Genomic DNA, 26,631 nt, shown 5'->3' with positions numbered 1-26,631 from the left:
AGTTCTCCATGTTCATGCTGTCAAATGCTCTCGTTAGGTTGGACCTAAAGTTCTGCGTACCATCCGGTTATTGCAACATAAGAGGGATTTTGAAGCCCTAGATCTAGTCCAGAACAGACTGATCGAGGATGATCCCCAATGTTAGAAGGATGAGTTATGAGGAATGACTTGATAAGGTAGGGCTCTTTGGTTTACATCAACACAATAGGATAAAAGGGCACAGGTTCAGGGTTGTAGAGAGCATTTTCAGATACTAGTATTAGAACTAGTATTTCTTCACACACAGAGAGTAATTAACAGTTGGAATAATTACCAGGCAGGGTGATGGGAGTCCAAGACATTGAACTAATTTAGGAAACAGCTTGATGGACTTCCTTAAAAGAGTTTAGCTTTGCAAATTTGGGTGAATATTCTGGAAAAATGAGATCAAATGGTCTGAAGACCAAATGTCTCTTGTGATCTTGTGGACACTTAATAGTTGTTGGAACTCCAATGCAACAATTCACTCCATATCGATTACGTAGGACTAGTTTACTTACTGCCTTACGTACTACTTTGCTGGACAGAAATGAAAATAAAAGTGCCAACAATAATTTGGCAGTAACGCAATAGAGAAGTGTGACAGAGGTTTGCGATTCAGACCTTCAATAGTAAAGTCGGTCAAGTCAACAATTAGATTCTTATTTCAACAAGTCAAACCATGAAATAAAAATAATATTTGTTTTAGTTTTTGCTGAGGCTTCATTGCAATGTTATCCTTAGTGAAAAGTGTGCAACACACAAGGGGGTTTCATATTCCCCATTAGTGGGGAAGCCTCGCACAGTTTGAGGTCTTCTTAGAACTAGATATAGCTATAGAGAGGGGCTGCAGTATTGGGTCACTAAATATCTTTTTCTTTTGAGCATTCAGGGAGTATTGCCTTTTCAGGTTATTCTAAAAGTCAAAGCTTGCATGAGAATGCCATTATTAAATAGACAAAGTGATAATACTGCACTGTATGCTGACGCTCTCTGTGTTTTCTTACAAAAATCAATTCAGGGAAATGTAGGACTATTTCTTTTTAACTAAACTGGGGAACACAGTCAAACAAAATTGCATCTTAATAATAATAATAAAAATAATCCTTTCATTTGATAATAGTGCCTGTTCACGTCTGAGATGCCTCAAAGCACTTCACAGAATATACTGTAAAGTGAATTGACTATATTTTGTGGGTGAAACGCGGCAGCTCATAGCAGTGTCCCACAAACAGTAGTGAATTGAGTGACCCTTTATTTTGTATTCTTATTTATTTATTTTTGAAGGGATTGTTATCCCCAGAAAAGCAATCCGCCAACCGGGTTCCTACTTATTGATTGGTAAGCAGAAGCACGTGGAGTAAGGAAACTTGCCTAACGTTTTGTCCTGCCTGGGAATCGAACCCAGGACCTCTCGCTTTGTGAGGCGAGTGCTTTAAATAATATGCTACAAGGCTCTTTTACAGTATAAAGTGGCCAAGTATACCTTATATTAAAATAAAGGTGTTTACACGTAAATATTTGGACTTCACTCCAAATTCACTGACTTTTCTTTGATGCTTTCACCTCCTTGAGCCCACACAGCGCCCTCAGTCCAGAAGTGGAGTTGGCGATTTGATCTCATGTCTCTCAATTCACTGCATCACCAGCAATCCCCGTGCCCTCTCTGTGCAAGATTAGCAATTTAGCGCCGATAGGAATCTGATTGAACCATGCTCATTTCACGCTGGTTTCACACCAAAATTCATGCACAGGACATCGAACGAGACGTTAATACCATGTGAAATGCTTAGGGATGTCCTCCCTCAGATTGACTGAACCAGTGCGCAATTTAGGCACCAGGTTCAAGCCCCAGCTGTCCTTCCTTCACCATATCTGGTCCCTGACCAGGTCCGCCTTCTCCCACCTTCGCCACATTGCTCGCCTCCGACCGTACCTTGCCCCAAATGCAGCCAAAACCCTCGTTGATGCATTTGTCACCTCCCGCCTGGATTACTCAAACGCACTCCTCACCGGTCTCCCCAGCTCCACTATTCAAAAGATCCAGCTCATTCAGAACTCTGCCACCGCATACTGATCCGGACCAAACTCGGTACCCATATGTCACCAGTTCTGGCCAGTTCTGGCTTCCCATCACTGAACGGATAGACTTCAAGATCCTCACGCTCGTGTTCAAATCCCTTCACTCCCGGGCACCTCCCTACCTTTCCAAACTCCTCACTCCCCAATCCACCACCCGGTGCCTCCACTCAACTGTCATCGACTGGCCTCCTGCTTGTCCCTCGCACTATCCGCCCCACATCAGTAGTCGCGCATTCAGCCACTATACCCCAAAACTCTGGAACACTCTCCCTCAATCCCTCCGCGTTGCCCCCCTCTCCCCTTTTTCAAGTCCCGCCTGAATACCTTCCTTTCTGACCGTGCTTACGGTCACCTTCCACTTCCCCCCCCACTCGGAGTCAGGCTCCGCCACTGTCAAGTGCTCTGAGACACTAGCCTGCGTGGAGGGTGCTACATAAGTGCAAGTTGCTGTTGAAAGACACTATAACAAATGTAAGGATTATCATTATTATTGGATGTGAAAGGTCAGTTTTCTTAATCATTGCACCGGTCAGTTCCTTTGTCCCTGGCATTCGTAAACTGACACAGAGCTGTAATTAATGCCTGGTCACTGCAGTTTTCAACCAAACAAATCTATGATCAAACATATTAGTACCATCTGAAATGAGCAACAAGTGGGCCACATGCTTTCTCAACTAATGCCACCACAGAGGGCTTTTGTCCATTACTGGCTGTAATGTCAAGTTCTAAAACACAGCTTGGTACAGCATGTGAACAGGATCGTGGTATGTGCTGACCTGGGATTTCAGAGATAGTAACCTGGGAGAAATCGCAGACGACATCAGGCAATTGGTAACGCTGGGGATCACCTATTTCATACACCAGCTGCTCTGCTACGGTACCAAAAGACACGAGGCCTCCAGTTTTAGGTGGCTTAGTGAGTATGAAACTTCCATCAGAGGAACATTGAACCACAGGAAAGCCAATGTTATCCCTGGAAACAGATCAGAAATATTACTTTAACAACAACAACTTGCATTTATACAGTACCCCTCACGCAGGGTGTCATCCCAGAGCACTTACTAGTCAGAAAGCTCAGATGAATTTACAGATTCAACTCAATATAAAGCAGCAATGTCACCTACATCAACGACAATAACAATTTTCACATAGACGGGAGAGAGTGTGGTTGAAAGCCGTTGTCAAAGAGATAGATATTATAAACAGGCTTTGAAAGCTGATGTTTGTAAAGGAGAAGGATTTGGGTTTTAAAAGAGTAGTGTCATCTAATAACCTCTTGTGAAAATTTCACATTTTAATAAGCACACTTATCAAAAAGAAATTAGACCTCATTCTTTTTCAGCAAAAATACTGGAACTATGGGTGTAAAATAAGAACACAACTCTAAAAAAAAGGCAAATCGGGAGCTAGCAAGGGGTCTTGTGACTCTGTAATGTTTTTTACTGGGTGTGTATCGAATTATTAAATGTAACTTTAACTCCCTGAGTATTTACATATGGCTTGCACAAGGAGCACGATAGACCTCGATTTTGGTTTATAGAACAATAAAAGCTAAAAATAACAATTTATGGAAGAAACATGATGGTTCAATACCAGTCAGGGACTCTGTGCCAATCTGTGAATATTCCCCCTGTACACTGGGCTCCACATTCAATCAGGTGGCCGGCAAGGCTGAACATTAAGAATCAAAACACATCACAGTTAGGACATTTTAGAACCACCATTTTTCCCCCTCACCACATATGCTTTTCTTATCAGATCTCTTGGATCTCGTGGCTTTTCCTGGCCAATAAGGTCGACAGGTGAACTCACTCTTGGATATGATATGCCCCCTGAGTCCAAAGCCCACCCTTCTCCTCACCCCACATAGTCTCAATCTTAAAATCTATTGTCTTAAAAGTTAAGATTGTGAGCAATTCCTGAAAACTCTTAAATTCAGTCTTAATTTGGAGTCCTGTAGCTTGCAAGCGAAAGGCCAGGGCTTGATTCCCGGCAGGGTGAAAACTTGGGCAAGTTTCCTTACTCCACACGCCTGATAATAATCCCTCAAGAAGAAAAAACAATAATAAATTGGTCACTTCAATCCACAACTGTTTGTGGGACACTGCTGTGCGCAATCGGCTGCTACGTTTTACCCACAAATATACAGTCAATTCACTTTACAGTATATTCTGTGAAGCGCTTTGAGACCTCTAGAAGACTTGAAAAGTGCTTTATCAAATGCAAGGATTATTATTATTCATTTACAATCCAATTTTCCTCAAAAGGGAGTGTGACAAACTGTCAGCTTTTGGTTAAAGAATTTCGAATTTGCACAATTTAAAAAATTTAAGTCTGTGCTATTAAGGCTAAGATTTGAGGAAACCCTGGCCTCATTAGTTCACAAGAGAAACTTGGAGTAACATGGCCTCTGACTTTCCTTTATTATTCATTATATTTTTAGCCTCTATTGGCTATCTCACAACTCACGCAAAGATCAAGACTCAATAAATCAGGAGCTGAATTCACATCCAAGTTTGATTGCACTCTTGCAAAGTATTTTCCAATTACAGGTTTAATTTTGGAACACAAGCATGGCCAGGTTAGTTGAGAGCTCCTCATTTCAAAGCAGTCAGGATCCCGATGAAATGTCAATCGCTAATTTGGGTGAAAATTTCAAAAAACGCTTTTGTTTTAGCATTGATGAATGGCAGAAAAATCCAGGCAAAAGAGTGGAAAAAGAATTTAACGTGAAATAGTAATTAGAAACAGAGATCTTGAACATGAACTTTCCTCAATTTTACTCGTGGATGAAATCATTGCCCGCTGCAGCTTTGGACCATACAGACTAGAAAGTCACAGGGTCAAAGCTTGGACTGTACTGATATAGTTCATCTCAGTTGGGGCTGGGTTTTGAGTGCTACAATTGGCCACAGTACTCCTTGGATTAGGGAGGGAAAATCAGGGTTCCTGTTCATTATCACTATCCAGAGACTCCTGGTGGAAGGTATACAAGTGTGGATATCAAGTGAGGACAAGATCTAAGCTGCGATGCTCCCCTGTTGTCAAACTGCGTGCTCACTGTCAATGCTCACATATGGTTAATGGCCACTTGGGAGAAGTCCTGAAAGTGCACCATGTAACTGATCTCGGTGAAAGAGAAAAAAAAAAGGAGTCAATCACCTTCAAGAGAGCAATCCGGCGGGGGAAAAGAAAGAAAATCATGAAGAAGGGGATGGAAAATATGCCATAAGAGACAATAGGGAAATAGACGAGTCGGGAGATCATATTTTCCCCTAAGAATTGTCCAATGTTAAAAGGCAAGAAACATAGAACCCACGTTCAGACAAGCTACTGCACAAACAAACTGCGTTACCTTCCAGCAGCCAGGAGGTCAAACTCATTCTGTTTCCAGCCAAACTGCAATAAAACATAAACCTTTACAGTATGTCACTAAAATTAATGAAAATGGAAATGCATTCAAAGTTATCATTTAACTTGGAAACCGCAACGAGAACAAAAGAAAGTTTGTTGACCTGATTAGACAGAATAATACAGCCAGCAAGTCAATGCATCAATGCAAATTGGGGGCACAGATTGGCATTACATAACAACGGTCAAAGTGAGTGAACTGCTCTGGCAAGTTTCAACTAGAGAAGGCTCTATAACAAACTCGGAGATTATAACAACCATTTTCCAACTGGGTTAAACCAGAGCTGTTTACAATTTTGGAGATGGCGTTTTTACATCCTTATAGGAAATAAAAATTGTAATTTTTTCTCAATCATCCTAGAATCATCCAAGTTTTTCTCAATCATCCTAGAAATCTTCACCACTGGGATTAGAAGAGACAGAGTGAACCGGCTAGTTGTCTTCATACAGCGGTCAGAGAAATGCTCAGAAAAAAGAACAAAGACGAATAGAAAGTAGGGGGGGGAAAATATCACCGATGAAGTTGTCAGGACTAACTGCAAAACAACACAACGAGAGCACCTCGCTGCCAGTCCCAGATTGAAATGTCAAAATTTGAGCCACTCTATTTCTCTCATGACGCCATTTCCACCCAGACTTCGCCAGAGAAGGCTGCAAAGGAGCCAGGTTACGCAAACTATTCCAGTTCAAATTTTTTTTATATTGCAATGGAGGACAAAAAGAGCCTCGAGAGAAAACACTGCTTTTCGAACGGGTGAACGGAAATGTTCTAATTAGTCGTTCTCTTCCCTTCCGTACCAAAATCTCTGCCGTTAGCTGAGTAGAGGGCCAGAAATAGGAAGGCAAAAGATTCAAAAAGAGAACAATGTGCCCAATAGATGTACCCTGTGGCCACACACAGCTGACGGCGGGAGGTCCAAATTGCAGTGTAAAGATGTGGTCAGAAAGCCAGACAACACGAACAAATGTTTCCACAAACGCTGGAAAGACAACCACCTGAGTAAAAAGCCTCCAATTAAAACAAATTAATGGACAGACGTCTCACAATCATTTAGTGAGCGTAAGGCTTCTAGTGGAGTCCTGCCATAAGATTGTGGCCAGGGCAACGGAGGTTTCTCGTTAACAGAGATGGAATTAAACAACCCTGGGCAAGGTCGAAGAAGGAAGAGACAATACCTTTCAGACCTTGAAAACAGAGCTTGAAAGTACCACCGTTCTACTTCCCCCACCCCAATTTGTGGATGTACTGCCTACCAGAAGCAGGGCTTGGAAAGGGATGGTAACATGGTAACATCCCACTCCCCCACTACCAAGTTGGCAAACTTCCCACTTAATTAAGGTTTTGTAACAAAGCATTGTAAATCAGAGCAACCAAACCAATCATCTTAAAAAGCATGCAGGATCAAGCTAAGGTTTCAATGAGCCATTGGGGTATGACTGGGTGGTCTAGAGAACAGAATTGCCCTTGAAAATCTGATCCGGTTACATTCAGATCCCACAAGGGATTGTTAAGAAATCCCTCTTCTCCTCCAGTTGCCCACAAGGCTGAGGAAATGCCACAGACTTGCTTTGAGCAACGCAAGACATCTTTGTGAAATCATCCCTGAGGAGATGCTTGCTAAGCTGCTGCTTTAGAAGTACTGCCAGCTCCCTGATGAATCTTCCCGAGGCTGCCAAACATAGGCCGGCGGCTTAGTTGGTACTGGGACAGACGTTTTGCTTTTGATTCCGAGACTGAAAGGGGTGTGCTTTTTTTTTAAAAAAGGTTATAACACTCTACCCACGAGGGAAAACAAGTAGCCTTCAGTCATGAATTAATTCCTGAGTGACAGATCGCTGGCCGGTGGGATTTTTCCTGAGATGGAATTGGGCTGGAAGCTTTGGTTTTGATTATAATCCTGAAAGGGGTGTGTTTTTTTTTAAAAAAAGTTACAAAACTATACCCACAAAACAAATAGCCTTCAGTCCTGAAGTAATTCCTGAGTGACAGATACCGGCTTGGGGAGGAAGGTATGCAGGAGATTTTGTGTTTCTTAAAATATATTTTAAAAAATCCTTTTGGGTTACCAGAGAGGGTGGCTGGCTTCTTAATTTCTTTTTTTTAAAAAACTAAGTTACAACAGGTGGTAAAGAGAGAAAGAGCCACAAACACAAACCAGAAACAAGAGCACTAATTAAGTGTGCAGCAGGGAGCAGGCGCACACTCTGCTTCTTGTCCTGTGGAAGGAGCCCAGACGACCGGTGACAGGCAATGATGCTGGTATTTATAGCCAGGGCCTCGGGGCTCCTGTTCTTCTTCCACAATGTCCATGTTTCCCCTTCTTTGATGTGTCGTTCTAACTCCAATGGTGAAGCTTCCTGTGCGGATCGAATGAGACAAAGGGAGAGGAGGGAGAGAAAAAGACAGAGAGAGAGATAGAACTAGAGATGAGAAGTGTTTGTGTCCAGAACTGTTGTTGTGACTGTTGTGCCACTTCTAAACCTGTGTTTTTTCTCAACGCTCCTTGATGCCCCAGGTAACACAAAGCAGATCAGAGCTACTTCAAACAAGGCAATGCACACTGAGCAAGCACATAGAAGTTGGGACGGAAGGAAGGGGGTTGTGAGGTAACAACACTGGCGACGACACTGAACTCGGTAGCTGGGAGATATGCAAAGCGTTGCAGACTATGAGCTTATTAACTTCAAAGCCAAAGGAGGCAAGCAGGAGCCAGACAAGGAGGCTGTGCCCCTTCGGGTGGGGAGCTAATCAGAAAAAGCTGGAACAGAATGCCAGTGTGGGGGAGTTGAATAAGGGTGTGGGCTGGACATGAGAGGAGTAGAGGGGATGATAGGACAATAAGTGATCATGTAGGCATGGTTCTAAAGGCTTACTGGGCTACCCAGCGTAACCAAAAATAAAACCTCAGAAGGCAGTAATTATAATGCACTTCCATCATAAATAAAGGAAAAATAATATTTCTCAGCACTTTTCCCAAAGAAAGGAATCAAGACACCCGGCTAACCCCCAAAATTGGAAGCCTCTCTTCCATATGGTACTGGGGACCTGTCTCCTTGTCCAATCTGGCTATATTTTGCAGCTTTATGGAGTTCAGAAGGGTGTCTGGAATCCCCATGCTTGGCTATTGTTTTACCAATTATTGGTACTGAACATTTGTGAGTCTGGGAAGCTGCTGAGCTTTTCCACAGATCTTGCTCCCATTTTGCTCAACAGAGGTGCTCTGGCCTCTCCAGGAAACACTCCACACTGGAACAGCCTAGGGCAGACCTTGAAATGACTCAGATAATGAACGATGCTGGAGTGAGCCTTACCGTATGGATGAGTGGCCCGAGAACAACACCACTGTCCACGCATCGGCCGGTCACAACAATATCAGCTCCCAGATCGAGAGCTCTGCTGATCGGCCCTGCCCTGTGCAAACAGAAGTTTAAACAGACTCATTCATCACTGCAGCAAATGGAATGAGCCACACATATTGCTCCGATAAATAATAAGCCTTTCATTTGATATGGCACCTTATCACTTTGTTAAGACGTCAAAGAGCTTCATTGGATACACTGCAAAATGTAGTAACTGGGTATTTTGTAGGCAAACACTAAAGCCAATTTGCACATAGCAATTTCCCACAAACAGCGATGAAGTGAATGACTAATTTTATTTTGGGAGATTGTCTGCAAGGACACCAGTAGAAACTTCTTTCTCTTTTCAAATAGTGCCCTGGGATTTTTAATGTACAGGACATCTAATGTTCACCTGAACAGGCACACAAGGTTGAAATTGCTGTAGTTTCAAGTCTCAACTGAAGGATAGCAACTCTGACAATGCTACACACTCCAGCGTGGCACTAAATGCAGTGTCAATGTGGACTGTGAGCTCAAAGTCCCAATGTGAGGCTCAAACCCACAACCTTAGACACAGAGCCAAGAGCGCTATCAATTGAGCCAGGCTGAAACCTATTTAGCTGGTGTTTTCCGAGCAGGATTAAAGGTGAGGCTACAAAAACAAAACTTCTTTGCACATAAAGTGGCTAGAGTTCTCTCCCACAAACCACGATTGAAGCAGAATACATAATTCGTTCTTAAAGGGGAATTGGACACGTGCTTGCAAAGAGGAATATTAATGAGTAAGGGAACCTCGCAGGAGGGTGGTAATAGATTAAGTGGCTCATGTGGTGAAAAACACAAAGATTTGATGAGCTGAGCAGCCTGTTTCTGTGCAACATTCCATAACAAAAAGAACAAACTTGCTCAGCTGGTTTTACGCTGGACAATTGCTATCAGTTTATTAAACAGATCACAAGATCGGTTTGGATAAAGAGGAACTTCATGGCTGAAGCCCATCTGATTTCATCCCTGCTGTCCCTCCATCAGGGCATTAAACTGCTTTTTAAAATCAGTCCTGTATTCTGACCTCAACCAGGCTTCCTGCTAACCTGTTACAGTCTTTAATTATTCTCTGAGTAAAGATAAACTTCCTGGTATCTGTTCTCAAATTGCCCTTTATGACTCTACATGTCCCCTTGTTCTACTGTTTTGTTGCATCCTAAAGTATTGTTCTAGGTTTACTTTTTCAATCCAGTTTAAAATTTTATTTACCTCTACAAGGTCCCCTGAGTCATCTTCTCTCAACACTGAAGAGCCCTAGTTTGTCTAATTGTTGCTCATAGTTCATAATCCTTCCAACACTGGGATCATCCTCATTGCTCATCTCTGCACTATCTCTTGGATCTGGGCAGTTCCCTTATGTAACTGTGATCAGAACTGTATGCAGTATTCAAGATACCTTCTGACTAAAGCACTGTACAGTCCGAGTATGACATCTGTTTGCCTTATTTATTGCTGCTTCACACTGTTTTTTGACTAAGTGAACGAAGAATCAACTAACAATCCTGGATCTCTTTCAGCTTCCCTCTTGGCAAGTTCTATCCCATCCACGGAGCACTTTTGTTCCCTATTCTTGCATCCTGCGTAGTACCCAGCATTGTAATCAGCCCATGTGCATACCCGATCAAGCTCTCTTTGTAAGACCTTTGCTGCCCCCTCTAATTCCACAGTTCCCCTCCCCCATCCCAACTTGATCAGCAAATCTTACATGGGATCTGTAATTTCAAGTCACTAATAAATACGAGGAACAGGAGGAGCCCCAGTACAGTAAGCCTCATTGAGGGCGTGGGGGTTGGCATTGACTGGAGGAGTTACACAAGGATTAATTCTGGGTGAAACATTTGGCAATATTATAAGATGTTTAGCCAAGCAATTACATAATATGGAGATTATTATTATTATTTCAATGCATTCAAGAAGTACCTGACCAATTGAAGATTGGGTTAAGGAAGGGCAGATAAATACATATATTGAGAAAGAAGTGTACACAAAGAATTATATCATTAGTAAAGTCAAGGAGGAGAAGGATTTGGGTGTGATTATTGTTAAGTCACTAATGCTGTGAAGGCAATGTGATCCTGCTGTCAACAAAGCTGATCAAATACTAGGTGATAGCTTGAGGGCCTTTAACTATTGGTTAAAACAAATAAATTAAATAAATTTTCAATATATAACTCACTGAAATATCCCATGTAGTTTTGGCTACCAGTTTTCAAAAGGGCATTGATGCGCTCAAAAAATCTGTCACTACAATTTAAACTAAATCCTGTGAAGTGCTTTGAGACGTTCTGCTGACATGAAAGCGAAAGGATTATTATTATTATTAACAATAATACTCTTACTTACTCAGCACCTTTCAGACAGTTCAATATGGTGAGAACCTAGCAGGGTGGGAGATAATGAGGCTGGTGAGGTGAGATGACTAAAGGTACAGTCAAAGAGGATAATTCCAGAAAGAAGCAACAATGATTACAACAGTTAGAGTTCCAAGTTATGAGAGGATTGCAAGAAGACTGGGATGGAACAGGAGTCTGGTGGCACACTCTGACAATGGTCTGATATTGCACAAAAATGTACAGAAATGCTAAGTCCAGCCATCATTTAAAGAGTCTCTTTTTATACCTGCAGGACATTTATATACCTCTTTGAGACTGTCCTCGCATCAATTTTCAGCCAGGCTAAAATGAGCGTCAGTTAAGAGTTAATGAACGAAAGTGAAACCTCATTCCACATTGCATTTTAGTGTCACACATGTGGTTTGAGAAATTTGGGAAAGTACTTGAATTACATTTGCATGAGGTTATAGTTATTCAGCATCAGACTATTTTCTTGCTAGTTTTTCATTCTCTGATCCTGGCTCTTCATACCAAGAATAGGAAACTCTGCCTCAACCACAGATACAAACTAGGACAGTTATGAGCCAAAGAGGTTTAGACATATATATTTTTTAAAAATCATGGTCACTGTTATAGACATAAAAGTATTAACATTTTTTATAAATATAAGCATTATATAAATTGGAATCATTTTGAGACGTCTCAACGACGTGATGAGGCTCTATACCAAATGCAAGGAATATTATTATATTATTATAAATAAAACAAACATATCACTTCAATTTGACAAAGGAGATTAAAAGTCTGGTAACAGCAAATGGAATGAATACCAAATGTGGCGCATTTGTTAACAAGCACATTTAAAATACACTGACAGGACGAACAACAGGGTAAAGAGATGGAACAAAGACAGAAGTGACCATAACATAAGGAACAGAGACATAAGTCAGACTCATTTGTGATCCAAAATATACGGATAGGGATAAAGAATAGGGAGCAAGAGAGAATCGGGGCACTTGGGGAAAGGAGTTGAAATATGTGTCGGGAACAGCTGATCGATGAGAGGTTTCAATAGATCTCAGGCAGTGTCGGTTTATTGAGGCTCAGTAGTTATCGTATAAGATAGTGAGTTGTGTTCAAGTTCTTCAGGCTCAGTAATTGTTAAAGTATACGATGCTTATTGTACTAAAGTTCTTCTACTACTTGTACTGTTCTTGCATTGTTGTGCTGTATTCGGGAAATTCTGTTTTTACAGTGTAACTTGAGGAATAAAGAAGAATGGTCTATGATAAATAAAATGTTGTGCATAGTTCTTGAGTTCGCTCTGACTGGACCCATACCCCCCTACCCCCCACCCCCGAGGAATGAAGGATTGTGACTTTCAGAGTGCACCTGAAAAGACAAGTGTAATTCACTCGACGAATGGCTTCTCCTCCACCCCCCGGTACTGTCTCATGTGGAGTCCCTCAGGGCTCTGTCCTCGGTCCCCTCCTCTTCACCCTCTATATGCTCCCCCTTGGTGACATCATCCGCAGACATGGAGTTAACTTCCACATGTATGCGGATGACACCCAACTCTACCTTTCCTCCTCTACTCTCAACTCCACGACCACCGATGTCCTGACAGCTGCCTGTCCGACATCGAGTCCTGGACGAGAGACAACTTTCTTCAGCTCAACGTGCGAAAAACTGAGACCCTCCTGATTGGTTCACGTCAGCGCCTCCGCACCTCAGGCGCTGACAGCATCAGCATCCAAGGCTGCACTCTCCACCTCTCAAAGCCGGTCAGGAACCTCGGCGTTTTGTTCGACCCTGAGCTGTCCTTTCTCCCTCACATCCACACCACAACTGGCACCGCCTTCCATCACCTCCGGAACATCGCCAGACTACGGCACTACCTCACCCCTCACGCTGCTGAAACCCTGGTCCACGCCTTTGTCACCTCAAGGCTGGACTATGGGAACTCTCTCCTCGCCGGCCTTCCCGCCACCTCCCTCCACAAGCTGCAGGTCATTCAGAACTCTGCAGCTCGTGTACTGTCCCGCACCAGGCTTCGGGACCACATCACTCCCACCCTCGCTCGCCTCCACTGGCTCCCCATCCCCCAGAGGATTGATTTCAAGATCCTCATCCTCACCTACAAGGCCATTCACGGCCTTGCTCCCTCCTACCTCTCCGACCTACTATCCCCCTACCTACCTGCCCGTACCCTCCGTTCCTCTGGCTCCGGTCTGCTCCACATCCCCCGCCCCAACCACCCTACCATTGGTGGTCGGGCCTTCAGCCTCAGCCCCGAGGCTCTGGAACTCTATCCCCCAGTGCCTTCGCCTTGCTTCCTCCCTCTCCTTCAAGGCCGGTCTCAAAACCTTTCTCTTTGACCGAGCCTTCAGCTCCCCTCTCGACTCTCTTCCCCCTTCTCGCTCCCTCCCATCCCTCCCCTCACCCTGACCATTTCCCCCCTCCTCGCTCCCTCCCCTCCCCTCACCCTGACCATTTCCCCCCTCCTCGCTCCCTCCCCTCCCCTCACCCTGACCATTTCCCCCCTGCTCGGGTCATGACCCAACTGTGCAGCGCCTTGGGACGTCCTCCTGACGTGAAAGGCGCTTTATAAATGGAATCTTGTTGTTGTTGTTGATTAGAAAATATATAGAGTACAGTGACAGCATGAACTTAATTCCTCTAAAGTGAGTTTTCCTATTAGTCCAAATCAGTCTCGGGTCAAAGGAGAGAAGCAATGCAATTGATGTATTTTGGAGAGTTATGAGTGGAACCCATTACATTATAAACCTATCAACATTAAAAATAAGATGTTTTTGAGATGCTATCTTATGCGAAAGCACCTATACAAGTACAAATTGTTGTTATTGCTGAGAAATTGTGTTTAAAATATGTGGTAGAAAAGGAACAATTCATTCACAATGAATTGTGGTGCAACAAATATTTCCACCCACACGGTAATGATAATAATAAACCTTGCATTTTGTTTCACCCACAAAATACAGTCACTACACTTTACGGTGTATCCTGTGAAGCACTTTGGGATGTCTCAATAAGGATAAGGGGATAAGGGGCTATATCAAATGCAAGGATTATTACTATATTATTATTTGAAACGACCTTATCACGTCGATGAGACATCTCAAAGCCCTTTACAGGATATAATGTGGCACAACTTTGTGTATTTTGTGCGCAAGGCACTCAACATGCAACTATTTCAATGATTCCGTCACCTTACCTGTGAAACTATTCATTATCACTGAATGGTGAATCAATCATCAATCCCCCCCCACAAGAGCTTTACTTTTTCGAACAAGCAATTTAACTTGTAACAACCAAGAATGTGGAGAAAGCTATTTGGTAATCTCCCTGAAGCCCACTGTGGAAATACGATATTCTTTTTTCCACAAATCGGGGACCACACATGTGCTCAGTAAATAGTTATTTTTGGATCTGCTGAAATGTTAGACATCGAAAAAAAGGGAAGCGGTGTTACTGGTCTTTGCTAATGAGAAACAAATGTCAACACTTCAATTGATTCCCTTCCTCTGAAGCCACCTACTTGAAGGTAGTTCAAGAACTGACAGGATAACCATCCAAGGATGCGCACTTCGCCTCACTGAGCCAGTCCGTTTAACCCTCAACTATTCTTTCTACCTCACATCCATGCCGTGATCCGCTCTGCCTTCCCCACTTCCACAACATCGTCCGGCTCTGCCAGTCTCGGACCGCAGGCCGCCGAGACCCTCATACACGCATTCATAATATCCAGGCTTGACTATGCAAATTCCCTGCTTGTTCGCCTCACCAATTCCTCCCTCCATAGGCTGCAGATCATCCACTCTGCAGAGTGTGGCCTCTCGCGCACCAGGCTCCGCGACCCTATCACTCCCATCCTCGCCCGACTCCACTGGCTTCGCATCACACAAGAGGATACAGTTCAAGATCCTGGTCCTCACTTTCAAATCCCATCTGCGCATGGAAATTCTAGAGATAAGATTGTTTAAATGGAATGCACGCTCTCTCCCTGGAGGGAAACATTCTGTTTATCTAATTCCGGAAAGTGTTAGGTGCAGGTTGGCAAGAGCCAAGGCATGGGGTTTGCAGAGTTTGCTGGGGTCCCCATCGCCATGCTCCTTCCTATCTCTGTGACCTGCTAACTCCATATCAACCTGTCCGCTCCCTCCGCTAAACAGACTCCGGCCTACTCCATGTCCCCAGCCCAGACTGGCCTGCCCCACCATCGTCAGTCAGGCCTTCAGCCTCTCTGGTCCCATCCATTGGAACTCCATCCCACAGTACCTGTGTCTTGATCCTTCCCTTGACTCCTTCAAAGCCTGTCTCAAGACTTTCCTCTTCGACCACGCCTTCGGTCTCCCTCCTACCCCTATCCTCCCTGCCATCCACCCCTCCTGATCCCAACCCCCTGCTCGGATCTAAATCCCTGAAGATACAGCACCTTGGGACATCCTCCCGACAAGAAAGACTCTATACTAATGTAATTTGTTGTTTTTGTTTGGGTACGACTGCAATCTAACCAGCTAAAATTGCATAGCTTGCCATTGTGAGCACTGCCTGGCAAGTTTTCCCAATGCTTGTCCAGCTAGGATCTTCCTACCTGTTAGGGCTTTGACTTGCAGAATTAACAGGACCTGAATGGAAAGAGTCCCTGCCCCCAATAGCTGGTCTGCCCTTCCAAGTCCTGCCGATGAGCCAGCATAACTTGCATGGATTTCAGATCAGCATTAGCCACTCACCCTAGATATGCATTCATGCTGTGGAGGCTGGCAGGGAAAGGTTGTCCACTCTCCATGTCTCTGGTGTCCGCTTCTTTCAGCAAATCTCTCTGGTAAAAGACAGAAAAATGAAAACACTTGTATAAAGCACTGCTAGCTGTTACAAGGAAATGGTTTGGCTCAAATTCAGACCGCAGTGGGTTTAGGCTATAAACGACAAAACTGAGCAACTCAAACAATAATAATAATCCTTGCATTTTGATGAGGCACTTTTCACGTCTTCTCGACGTCTCAAAGCACTTCACAGAATAGACTGTAAAGTGAATTGACCGTAGATTTGTGGGCGAAACGTGGCAGCCAATTGTGCACAGCAGTGTCCCACAAACAGTTGTGGATTGAAAATGACCAATTTATTATTGTTTTGTAGGGATTATTATTAGGCGTGTAGAGTAAGGGAACTTGCCCATGGTTTCGCCCTGTCTGGAATTGAACCCAGGTGTCTCACTTGCAAGGCAAGTGCTCTAACCACTGAGCTACAGGACTCCAATAGTACCTCATCATTAATACCTGGTATTGTACTGTCACTGGATATAGCTACCATCGCTTATTCTAGATCTTAGTAACTTCACAGAAATAATAGCTCATATTAGCATGTGCAAATAGCCCCAAAGGATCTCCCAATCTAATTTCAGAGAATGAGAATAGCACCTTTGACATATGTATGGCATTGTCACTTACTGAACATACTCCAGTGAAGCATTGTTCTACTCTGCTAAGGAAGTACAATTATATTTCACTGAGAATGTGATGGCACCCTTTCCGATAAGGTAGTGAAATACATTAAACAGCTGTGGGGCACCTGTCAAGTAACGTTAACTGATTTGTGAGCCTTGGCATCATATAAATCTTCAGCTACAAGCAATACAAGGGTGCAAACTGTGGAATATTAAGCAGAAGAGACTGTATGAATTTGTTGAAGGTGTCCTCATGAAAATTGCTGTAGTTTGTGTGTACCTGCGGCATTAGATCATCTCCTGTCACAACTGCAATCTTCAAGTCCACGTCTGCTTTCTTAACTACCTCCTGCAGAGCAGCAGCACACGCGTGTGGGTTCACACCACCGGCATTGCTAACCACCCGGATACCTCAAAACAAGAGAAGGAACAATGGCCCTTAGTCTTTTGGGGTTTTCAGCGTTTGCAAAAAGTAAAAATATTTTAACAGAATGTATTTTCATTTCTAAATGAACAATGAACCAAAAATGACCCCCTCCTCCCACCCACAAATACATCCACATCGGCTAAGATCATCACAAACCTTCCCCAGTTTGTGCAGCTCAGCTACTCATTCAATAAACTCGCTGAGGCATCGGATAGTGCCTGTGCTTTGTTGGGGCTGGGTTTATATTGTTTTACAACGTTGAGGGAGCAAATCATTTCCACCAAGGACAAAAGAATGGTAGAATTTATCAGCACATGAGGTAGCCATTCGGCCATGATGCCCCCTATAAAAGCAATCTCTTTAGTCCCACTCCATTTCTTATTGTTTGTTTGAAGTTGAGACCGGATCAGTGAGATGGGGCCCTTTTTAATGAGGTAGTGAAACGCCTTGCACAGCTGTAGGAGCTTGTCCTGTGCGAGAGCTTTAAGTAGAGTTGTGGTAATTATTGAGCTGGTAGATTAAATAGAGGAGAGCACTGAGGATGATCTCCAGTGTTAGAGGAATGAGCTATGAGCAATGTTTAGACAACCTCAAGCTATTCAGTCTTGGAAGAAGATGACTCAGAGGGCACCTCCTAGAGGTATATAACATTTTAAATCGAACTGAAAAAGTAAATAGATCAATACTTTGAATGCACCAAGGAAGTAGAACAAGGGGGCATAGGTTTAGAATTGCAGTAAGCCTTTTTTTTACTCAGAGGATAATGAGTAATACATACATACATTCTGGGTGATGAATGTATGGAACTCACTACCCCAAAGGACTGTTGACGCTCAGTCCTTGAACATATTAAAGACTGAGATAGATAGATTTCTTATTGCAAATGGGATTAAGGGATATGGGGATAAGGCAGGGTTAGGTTATTAGCTGGAGTTAGATTAGAAGATCAGCCATGATTGAATGGCGGGGCAGGCTCGAAGGGCCGAATGGCCTACTCCTGCTCCTACATGTTATGTTATGTAATTAACTGGAATAGGTTATCAGCAAGGATGGTTAAGACGAGGACACTGGACCAATTTAAAAAGCACCTTATTGCTGTGATGGGAGGACAATAGCATGGGTATTCTGGGGGGATGAGATCAGATAACTGAACTTCAGCTAAACCAATCTTGTGATTCCTGGCACCACTTCATTGAAAGTTGTGAACACTGCTCTATAAGCAAAGAAGATCATTTCCAGTGTTGGATAGAGAGGCAAATGAATCATTATTGGACAAAAGGATAAAGCTAGGAGAAGAAATTAAAATTACAATTTTATAGTGCCTTTCATAACAGAAGGACGTCCCAAGGCTTGATATTCCTCCAACCCAAAATTAAAGTTGCCAACGTGAAGGAAAAAATGCTTCCCACTTCTGTCCAGTTTTATTCAATTATATTCTGTATTAGAACATTTTAAAAGAAAACCAAACCTTTTACAAATGTTAAATGGTATAAAGTTGCATTTTGAAAGCTTCCAATACCCAAACATTTGCTTTTATTCTCAAGCCCAGTGAATTATTATTTTTATTTTAGGGATCAAGGAAGCAGGGCATTGGCGAGAGATTTTTCTGCTTAAAAAGAAGCGGCTTACAAATTAAGCCACAATTAAAGAATTTTCCCAAAACTGAGAACATGTTAAAATTTAAAACAATAGTTTGAAATCTAAGATCATGAAGAATTTGGTGAAGTGGGTTGCTAGTTACCAATTTGATATAACGCAATACGTCAATTACTCCATTACCTCTTTTGTGAATATCTTTGATAAACGGGGCCATCGCAACCTGCACAAAATCAGGTGCATAGCCATGATCCTGAAACAAAGAGAAAATATTGTAAGTTTCTTCTCTACTATTTGCAATGGATCAGAAGAAGTTTTTTTTTAAAAAAGGTTCAATTTTCCTCAAAAAGTCCCTGCATGATGATGCTCTACAATGAGCACAAGGTCCCACACGATCTATGTCAGACTCATAGATGAAAAGGTCTTTGGTTGCGTGAGCTATGTGGAGAATTATAGGCATTTGTGGTGCTTACAGCTGGAAGAGTTGCTACTGTCAGGACAGATGCAGGAGGGGATACTGTTCCAGTTCTTTAGTAGGGATGCAGCACTGTTTCTCTGACCTCCTGAGGAATGGTATTGCTATACTGCTACTGTTCTGGGAGCAGATCACATGCACATCTTCCCAACCATGGGAAACGGTGTGTGCATGTGTGGAGGTGCGACTCATTGAGCATTGTATGAAGAGAGAGATTTCGTGCCCTTATAATATACTGTGTATGTAACAAAATATACAGTCAACTCACTTTACAGTATATCCTGCAAAGCGTTTTGAGATGTCTTGAATAAGGCGCTACATAAAATACAAGGATTATTATTTTTTATTATTATAGCAAGCAGTGCTATGAACACATGCAACAAGGAGTACTACAGGGTGAAGTGGTTACAACAGGGTTTTTTTTTGAATCAATAACATTTTTAGACACAGAGATGTAAAGTATCTGAAAAAAAAGGCTGTTGGTCTGGCTTCTGGTTTATGAGGTTGATGCTGATGTCATGCCTAGTTTCCCGCCATGTGTGAAGCCAGCTGGTCACTTACATTTAATAATAATCCTTACATATGATAAAGCACCTTTCAAATCAAGTCACTTCGAAGCACCTCAACAGGATTTACTATCAAATATAGTGACTGTGCATTTTGTAGGCAACCCTCCTCCAACAATGAATAGTGTGCAAAGGCTATGCAGCCCAACGAGTGGATGTGAAAGGTGCATTCCCAAGGTTTCAGTGGAAGGTATCAGGGCAGCATTTTGTGGAGACTGTGAGGGAGGGAGGCCTTGGTCAAACCCCCCACCGGAAACACTAGTAGCCCGAGTGGGGGGGGAGGGGCCTTAGTCAGGATACCTAATGTCCTGGGGGGCCTTGAGCCCAGAAAATTTGGAAATCATTATTTTACAGTATATCCTGTGAAGTGCTTTGAGACAGTTTGACATGATAAAGCGCTAAACCAATTGCAAGATTATTATATATATTCACATACACTGTACACTATATTGCACTGTATTCCAAACCTCCCTCTCATCAAAGGGGCTATATAAATGGAAGTAGTTTATGTCGACTGTGCTGGAAATATCACTGAAAAAACGCCAAACCTTTTAATAGTGAAGGTAAACACTCACAGGTGATTTGGCTTTTGCTGCAGTGAGCAGCGACATGGTGATCTCAGACAGGTAATCAAAGACCAGGAAATCCAGGTTCCCATCAAACACCAACTGTGGAACTGAGAGAAACAAGTGTAAGTAAAATCTCATTAACACCCACATCGGTCAAATTGCACAAAATAAGAATAACCATTGAATTCGATCCAGCACCTTTCACATCGGGGAGGACGTCTCAAAGAACTCCACATGCTCACTGTAAAGTGCATCAACTATTTATTTGTCGACAGAACGCAAAACACATTCAGCGTTACACCTCCGAAATTACCCTCTAACTAAAAGGCTTCTTCTCTTTCTCCTATTATAATGTACTGCCTGCATAGGGTCTAACTGATACTGCCCAACTAGATCAGAGCTTCAGCCCAGTCAAGCCTGAAGATTTCAGAAACTCGTTGACTACCATTTCTGTGTGTGGAAGCCAAATTCTCTAAACTTACTCCTGGGACACTTCACTAACTCGTAGTTAAGGAACACGTTTTGAATTAATTCACAAGTAGTTCAGCTTGGAATAATTGGACCGAATGGCCTGTTTCCATGCTGTATCGTTCTATCTAATTCATATTGAATCTGGCCAGCGTTCCCTGAATAAACTCAGAGAACTATTTTCAGCATTTGAAATCCAAAACCTGTGACTTTTTAACTGGTTTGAGTTCTAACATTACAACTGTTCAGAAATCGAGGGGTTATTTCAAAACACATTCCAATTATTAAATTAGGAATACTGCAATTTTCGGCCCATTCACTTAATTTTGACTGTATTAGTTCCAGTAATTCCAGCAATAGTAATCACAGGAAATAATATGGTCAATACATTATAAAGAAATGCAATCACTAGATTGAAGACAAGAAACTTATGTTGCAAGAATTCAGTAACATTTCAATTCCACACTCCCTTGATAGGTTCCACACATCAAATCCCACCTCAGTGACCCCCACAACACTGAGTTAACAATAACAGAAGTCGCTGGGAACACTCAGCAGGTCAGGAAGCATCTGTAGAGAAAGGAAAGTGTGGCAACGTTTCGGGTCCACGACCCGGTTTGACGAAGGGTCGTGGACCCGAAACGTTGACTCACTTTCCTCTCTCCATAGACGCTGCCTGACCTGCTGAGTGTTCCCAGCGACTTGTTTTTGTTTCAGATTTCCAGCATCTGCAGTATTTTGCGTTTTGTGCTCTGAGTTAACAATAATGTAATGTTATGATGCCACCCTGTGGTCATTACGCAAAACAGAAACTTTAAACTTGAACAACGCTCACTAAAGTCAGCTGACAGAGTTCTGTGTAGAAATCATTGCAAAGAACCGAAAACGAACCAGCACGAATTTAAGCCCAGAAAACACAATATGGCTGAAATCTAACAGGATCCAACTTTTGAACATCCAGGCAGACACATTAATACCCTTTTGAGCATAAACGAGTTTTCATTTATTTTGGTGCACCTTTTCAAAAAAATATTTACAGCTATTAGATAGATATTAGTGTGTGTTTTGCTAGTGTAGCGGATTGAAGACATTTGTATTACAGGACAATTTCACGGTTAAACTCCTTGCAATTTTTCTCCTATATCAATTCAGTCCATCATCAAGTGTAAATACTGTAGGTTGACGTAAGTCACAAAGGATGCTCAGCACGGCTCTAAAACCAATGCACAATGCTTCCTCTTCTTATTTGTTATTTTCTGTATCAGCTTGTTCACACGATTGCTTGTGTGTTCATTAGGAGATTAACCCAAGTTGTTAAAATAGACCACAACATGAGCTCATATTTAACCTTCTTACTCTCAATATACCATAATACAATAACTTGCATTTATATACCGACATTCACTTGGGGCAGAATCTCGGAGTGCTTTCCGAGTGCTTTAGTAACCAGCGATTCATTCTCAGTCTAAATCTTAGGTTAAGTTTTCTTAAGTTGTTCTCTCCTGTGATCAGAATCGAGAACAGACAAGTGCAGCTTGGATTATGGAAGATCCTGCTAAATTACACCTTGACAGTCAAGTTAGTCATCAATGATTTGCATGGTAAGATTACAGAATAGATGTGTATGAAGCAATCCTTCTGCCATATACCACTCCAAGACATCCACTTCGCTGAAAGAAAATGTCAAACTTCTAGGATACAAACTTGACACAGGATTTAGATGACTCATGGATATGAAACAAAGACACTGCCTTTAAGATGAAATCTAAAATACAACCAATCCTGCAACTCCCATGGTGGCCCTGCGAGTTTATTCTGATTGAGGTAGATAGACTTAATTTTTTTAAAAAAACTAGCATCTAAACCCAAGCGTGCATACAGCCTTAAGCACATTCCCAAATGTCCTTTACGTTTTAGAATACATGCAGTTTTCTTTTTATTTGTATTATTATTATTTTTCTGCAACACACATTAAGATCTCAGAGTCTGTATAACAACAACAAAATTAAATTTACAGAGCGCCTTTCACGTCAGGAGGACATCCCAAAGTGCTGTACAGTCAGGTGTTGGGGCCCGAGCATGGGGGAGGCGTGGTGTAGGGGTGAGGAAAGGCAGAGGGGTGGGAGGGAGACTAAAGTCACGGTCGAAGAGAAGGATCTTGAGTCCGGCCTTGAAGGATGCGAGGGAGAAAGTGAGGCAAAGGGACTGTGGGATGGAGTTCCAGAGTGTGGGGGCAGAGAGGCTGAAAGCCCGGCCACCGATGGTAGGGCGGGTCGGGCAGGAGACATGGAGTAGACCGGAGCCTGATGAACAGAGGGAACGGGCAGGTTGGTAGGGAGTCAGCAGGTAAGAGAGGTAGGGGGGGCAAGGCCATGGATGGCCTTAAAGGTGAGGACGAGGATCTTGAACTTGATCCTCTGGGGAATGGGGAGCCAGTGGAGTCGGGCGAGGGTGGGAGTGATGGGGTCATGGAGCCTGGTGCGTGAGAGTACACGAGCTGCAGAGTTTTGGATGATCTGCAGCTTGTGAAGGGAAGAGTTGGGAAGGCCGATGAGGAGGGAGTTCCGGTAATCGAGCCTTGAGGTGACAAATGCGTGGGTGAGGGTTTCGGCAGCCTGAGGGGTGAGGCAGTGGCGGAGTCTGGCAATGTTACGAAGGTGGTGGTAGGCAGTGCCGGTCATAGCGCGGATGTGGGGGGAGTTCAGGATCAAACAAGATACCGAGGTTCCTGACTGGCTTAGTGAGGTTGCGTGAATATATATATATATATATATATATAAGTGCAAGTTGTTGTTGAAATCTGCAAAGTTACAATGTTATGATGCTGGAACTACAAAGTGATCAGATGAAAGCAAGATTGGGTTGAGAAATAATGCAAAGGCTTTATAGATTGTATTATTTTTAACACAGTCTGCAATGACTCAAGAGTCAGTCTGGCTTCATTGGCAGCTCTTGTGCTTCTGAGTCAGAAGGCTGTGCATTCAAGTCACATGTCGGGACTTTGAACTCATAGCTGAGGCTGACACTCCAATACTGATGGTAGAGTGCTGCAATATTGGAGATGAAATGTTCGAATGAGACATCTGTGCCTGTTCAGGTGTATATTAAAGATCCCATGGCACTGTTCAAAAAGCACAGGGAATTTCTCCCAGAGGTCTGGCCAATTAACCCCTGATAAAATTGGCCATTTCACTTCACGGCTCTGAACAAATTGGCTGCCTGGTTTGTCAATGAAATACAAAGTCAGTACACACCCAATGTGAAAGGCTCAATATTCAAATGCTAAGATTATTATTACTATTCTTCACAAGGCAACAAGATAAACTGCAAAATAAACGACGAGGAGAATAATCCCTTCCAAAAAAGAAATAAATCACTGAATCCACAACTGTTTGTGGGACACTGCTGTGTGCAATTGGCTGCTGCGTTTTTCGACCACAAAATACACAGTCGATTCACTTTACAGTATTTTCTGTGAAGCGCTTTATCGGGACGTCTCGAGTACGTGATAAGGCGCTGTATCAAATGGAAGGATTATTATTATTATCATCCTTCTTTCTATCCTGAAGGAGGATTTACTGTAAAGTACTTAATTTTAATCACAAACGCAGTTCACAGCAATATACCACAGCAATCCCATAAAGTGAGCAACCAATATTATTTGGGGTGGGGGGAATGGGGGTCTGTAAGCTACGACACTGGGAGAAACTCCCTTTTCCTTTCAACAACAACAACTTGGATTTATATAGGACCCTTCACACCAGACGGCGTCTCAGAGCGCTTTACAAAACGGATCCCGGGGACCGAGCCAGGGGGAGGGAGAGGAAGGTGATCAAAGGCGCGGTCGAAAACAAAGGTCTTCAGCAGAGACCTGAAAATAGGAAGAGAGGGAGCGAGGTGAAGGGAGTGAGGAAGGCAGTTCCAGAGTCTCGGGGCTAAAGGCACGGCTGCTGAGGGTGGAGCGGAGGACTCGGGGGACGATGAGGAGGCCAGACCCGGAGGAACGAAGGCAGCGGGTACTGTTTTGAGGAGAGAGGTCAGAGAGGTAGGGGGGTGCAGAGGAGCGCAGGGACATGAATACAAGGATGAGGATCTTGAAGTTGATCCTCTCTGGGATAGGCAGTCAGTGCAGTCTGGCAAGGACTGGGGTGATTGGGGAGCGGACTTTCGTGCGGGTGAGAATGTGGACGGCAGAGTTTTGGATGACCTGGATTTTGTGGATGGTAGCGGATGGGAGACCGGCGAGGAGGGCATTTGAATAGTCCAGCCGAGAGGTGACAAAGGCATAGAGGGTTTCAGCGGCTTTCGGAGAGAGGTATTGGCGGAGATGGGCGATGCATCGGAGGTGGAAGAAAGCGGTGCTGGTGAGGGACCGGATGTGGGGGAGGAAGGATAATTGGGGGTCGAACCTGACCCCTAGGTGCGTACAGGTTCGGAGAGTTTTAGGGGGAGGTCGGGTAGGTGGAGGAGGTGAGATCCGTGAGATTTTAGACATTGACGAGAGCCAGAGAGGTTGGCTTCCGTCTTGTCAACGTTCAGCTGAAGGAAATTCGCGCTCATCGCGGCAGCTCCTGATGTCTGACAGGCAGCTGACAGAACATCAGGGGACTGGGGGTCGCAAAGTGAGGTGGAAAAATAGAGTTGGGTGTCGTCTGCATACATGTGGAAGTGTACCCCATGTCTGCGGATGACATCCCCAAGAGGGATATAGATCAGAAAGAGGAGGGGGCCAAGGATGGATCCTTGGGGTACCCCGCTGGTGACTTTTAAATAGCGTCATGGGATTTTTAAAGTCCACCTGAACAGCCCCGCGGTGCTGCTGTTTGGCTGCATAACAATTCTGTGTGTAAGACGCCAAGCCACCCCTTTGGGGGAATCCTGGTCCAATTGGCCACTGGGGTGGGGGCGACGTGGAGCTCCACCATGAGTGTCAAAAGGCAGTTCAACCTGGCAAGAAGGCATCGACAGGGAAAGCTTCCATGGCTGGATCTGCTAACCAGTTGTGGGGCCCTGACCACACAAAGCACACCCCCCATCCCCATCCCCGCACTCACACACACCCCTCACCCACACCCCTTGCCAACCCCTTCCCTGCCAACCCCCACTGGCCCCTCCCCTGCCAACCACACTCCCCGCTAACCCCTCCCCTGCCAACCCCCGCCGCCAATCCCCGCTAACCCCCCCCTGCCAACCCCGCTAACCCCCGCCGCCAACCCCTCCCCTGCCAACCCCGCTAAGCCCCCCCGCCAACCCCTCCCCTGCCAACCCCGCTAACCCCCCCTGCCAACCCCGCTAACCCCCGCCGCCAACCCTGCTAACCCCCCCCCCGCCAACCCCTCCCCTGCCAACCCCGCTAACCCCTCCCCTGCCAACCCCGCTAACCCCTCCCCTGCCAACCCTCCCCTGCCAACCCCGCTAACCCCCCCCCCGCCAACCCCTCCCCTGCCAACCCCGTTAAACCCCCCCTGCCAACCCCTCCCCTGCCAACCCCGCTAACCCCCCCCCGCTAACCCCTCCCCCGCTAACCCCCCCCCCGCCAACCCCTCCCCCCTGCCAACCCCCCCCTGCTAACCCCTCCCCTGCCAACCCCCCCCTGCCAACCCCTCCCCTGCCAACCCCTCCCCTGCCAACCCCGCTAACCCCCCCCCCCGCCAACCCCTCCCCTGCCAACCCCGTTAAACCCCCCCCTGCCAACCCCCCCCCGCCAACCCCGCTAACCCCCCCCTGCCAACCCCCTCCCTGCCAACCCTGCTAACCCCCCCCTGCCAACCCCGCTAACCCCCCCCTGCCAACCCCCGCTAACCCCTCCCCTGCCAACCCCGCTAACCCCCC

At 44.4% G+C, this 26,631-nt stretch overlaps 1 protein-coding gene across 1 annotated transcript in view; it reads right to left on the bottom strand.

Annotated features, from left to right (window-relative positions):
- Positions 1–26,631, bottom strand: part of lratb.1 (lecithin retinol acyltransferase b, tandem duplicate 1) — a 63,491-nt gene that overhangs the window by 36,400 nt on the left and 460 nt on the right. Inside the window, exons 2-9 of the mRNA XM_042340390.1 lie at positions 20,338–20,438; positions 18,905–18,974; positions 16,979–17,109; positions 15,986–16,074; positions 8,824–8,923; positions 5,456–5,499; positions 3,694–3,771; positions 2,877–3,073 (exon numbers count right to left, since the gene is read on the bottom strand). Of these exons, the coding sequence (XP_042196324.1) occupies positions 2,877–3,073; positions 3,694–3,771; positions 5,456–5,499; positions 8,824–8,923; positions 15,986–16,074; positions 16,979–17,109; positions 18,905–18,974; positions 20,338–20,438 (810 nt within the window). The remainder of the gene's footprint in view (positions 1–2,876; positions 3,074–3,693; positions 3,772–5,455; positions 5,500–8,823; positions 8,924–15,985; positions 16,075–16,978; positions 17,110–18,904; positions 18,975–20,337; positions 20,439–26,631) is intronic.

Source organism: Callorhinchus milii, unplaced genomic scaffold, assembly GCF_018977255.1.
Source record: "Callorhinchus milii isolate IMCB2004 unplaced genomic scaffold, IMCB_Cmil_1.0 Scaffold1, whole genome shotgun sequence".
Classification (NCBI taxonomy): Eukaryota; Metazoa; Chordata; class Chondrichthyes; order Chimaeriformes; family Callorhinchidae; genus Callorhinchus; species Callorhinchus milii.
Note: the sequence above shows the minus strand (reverse complement) of the source record. Positions and strands in the feature narration are given on the sequence as shown.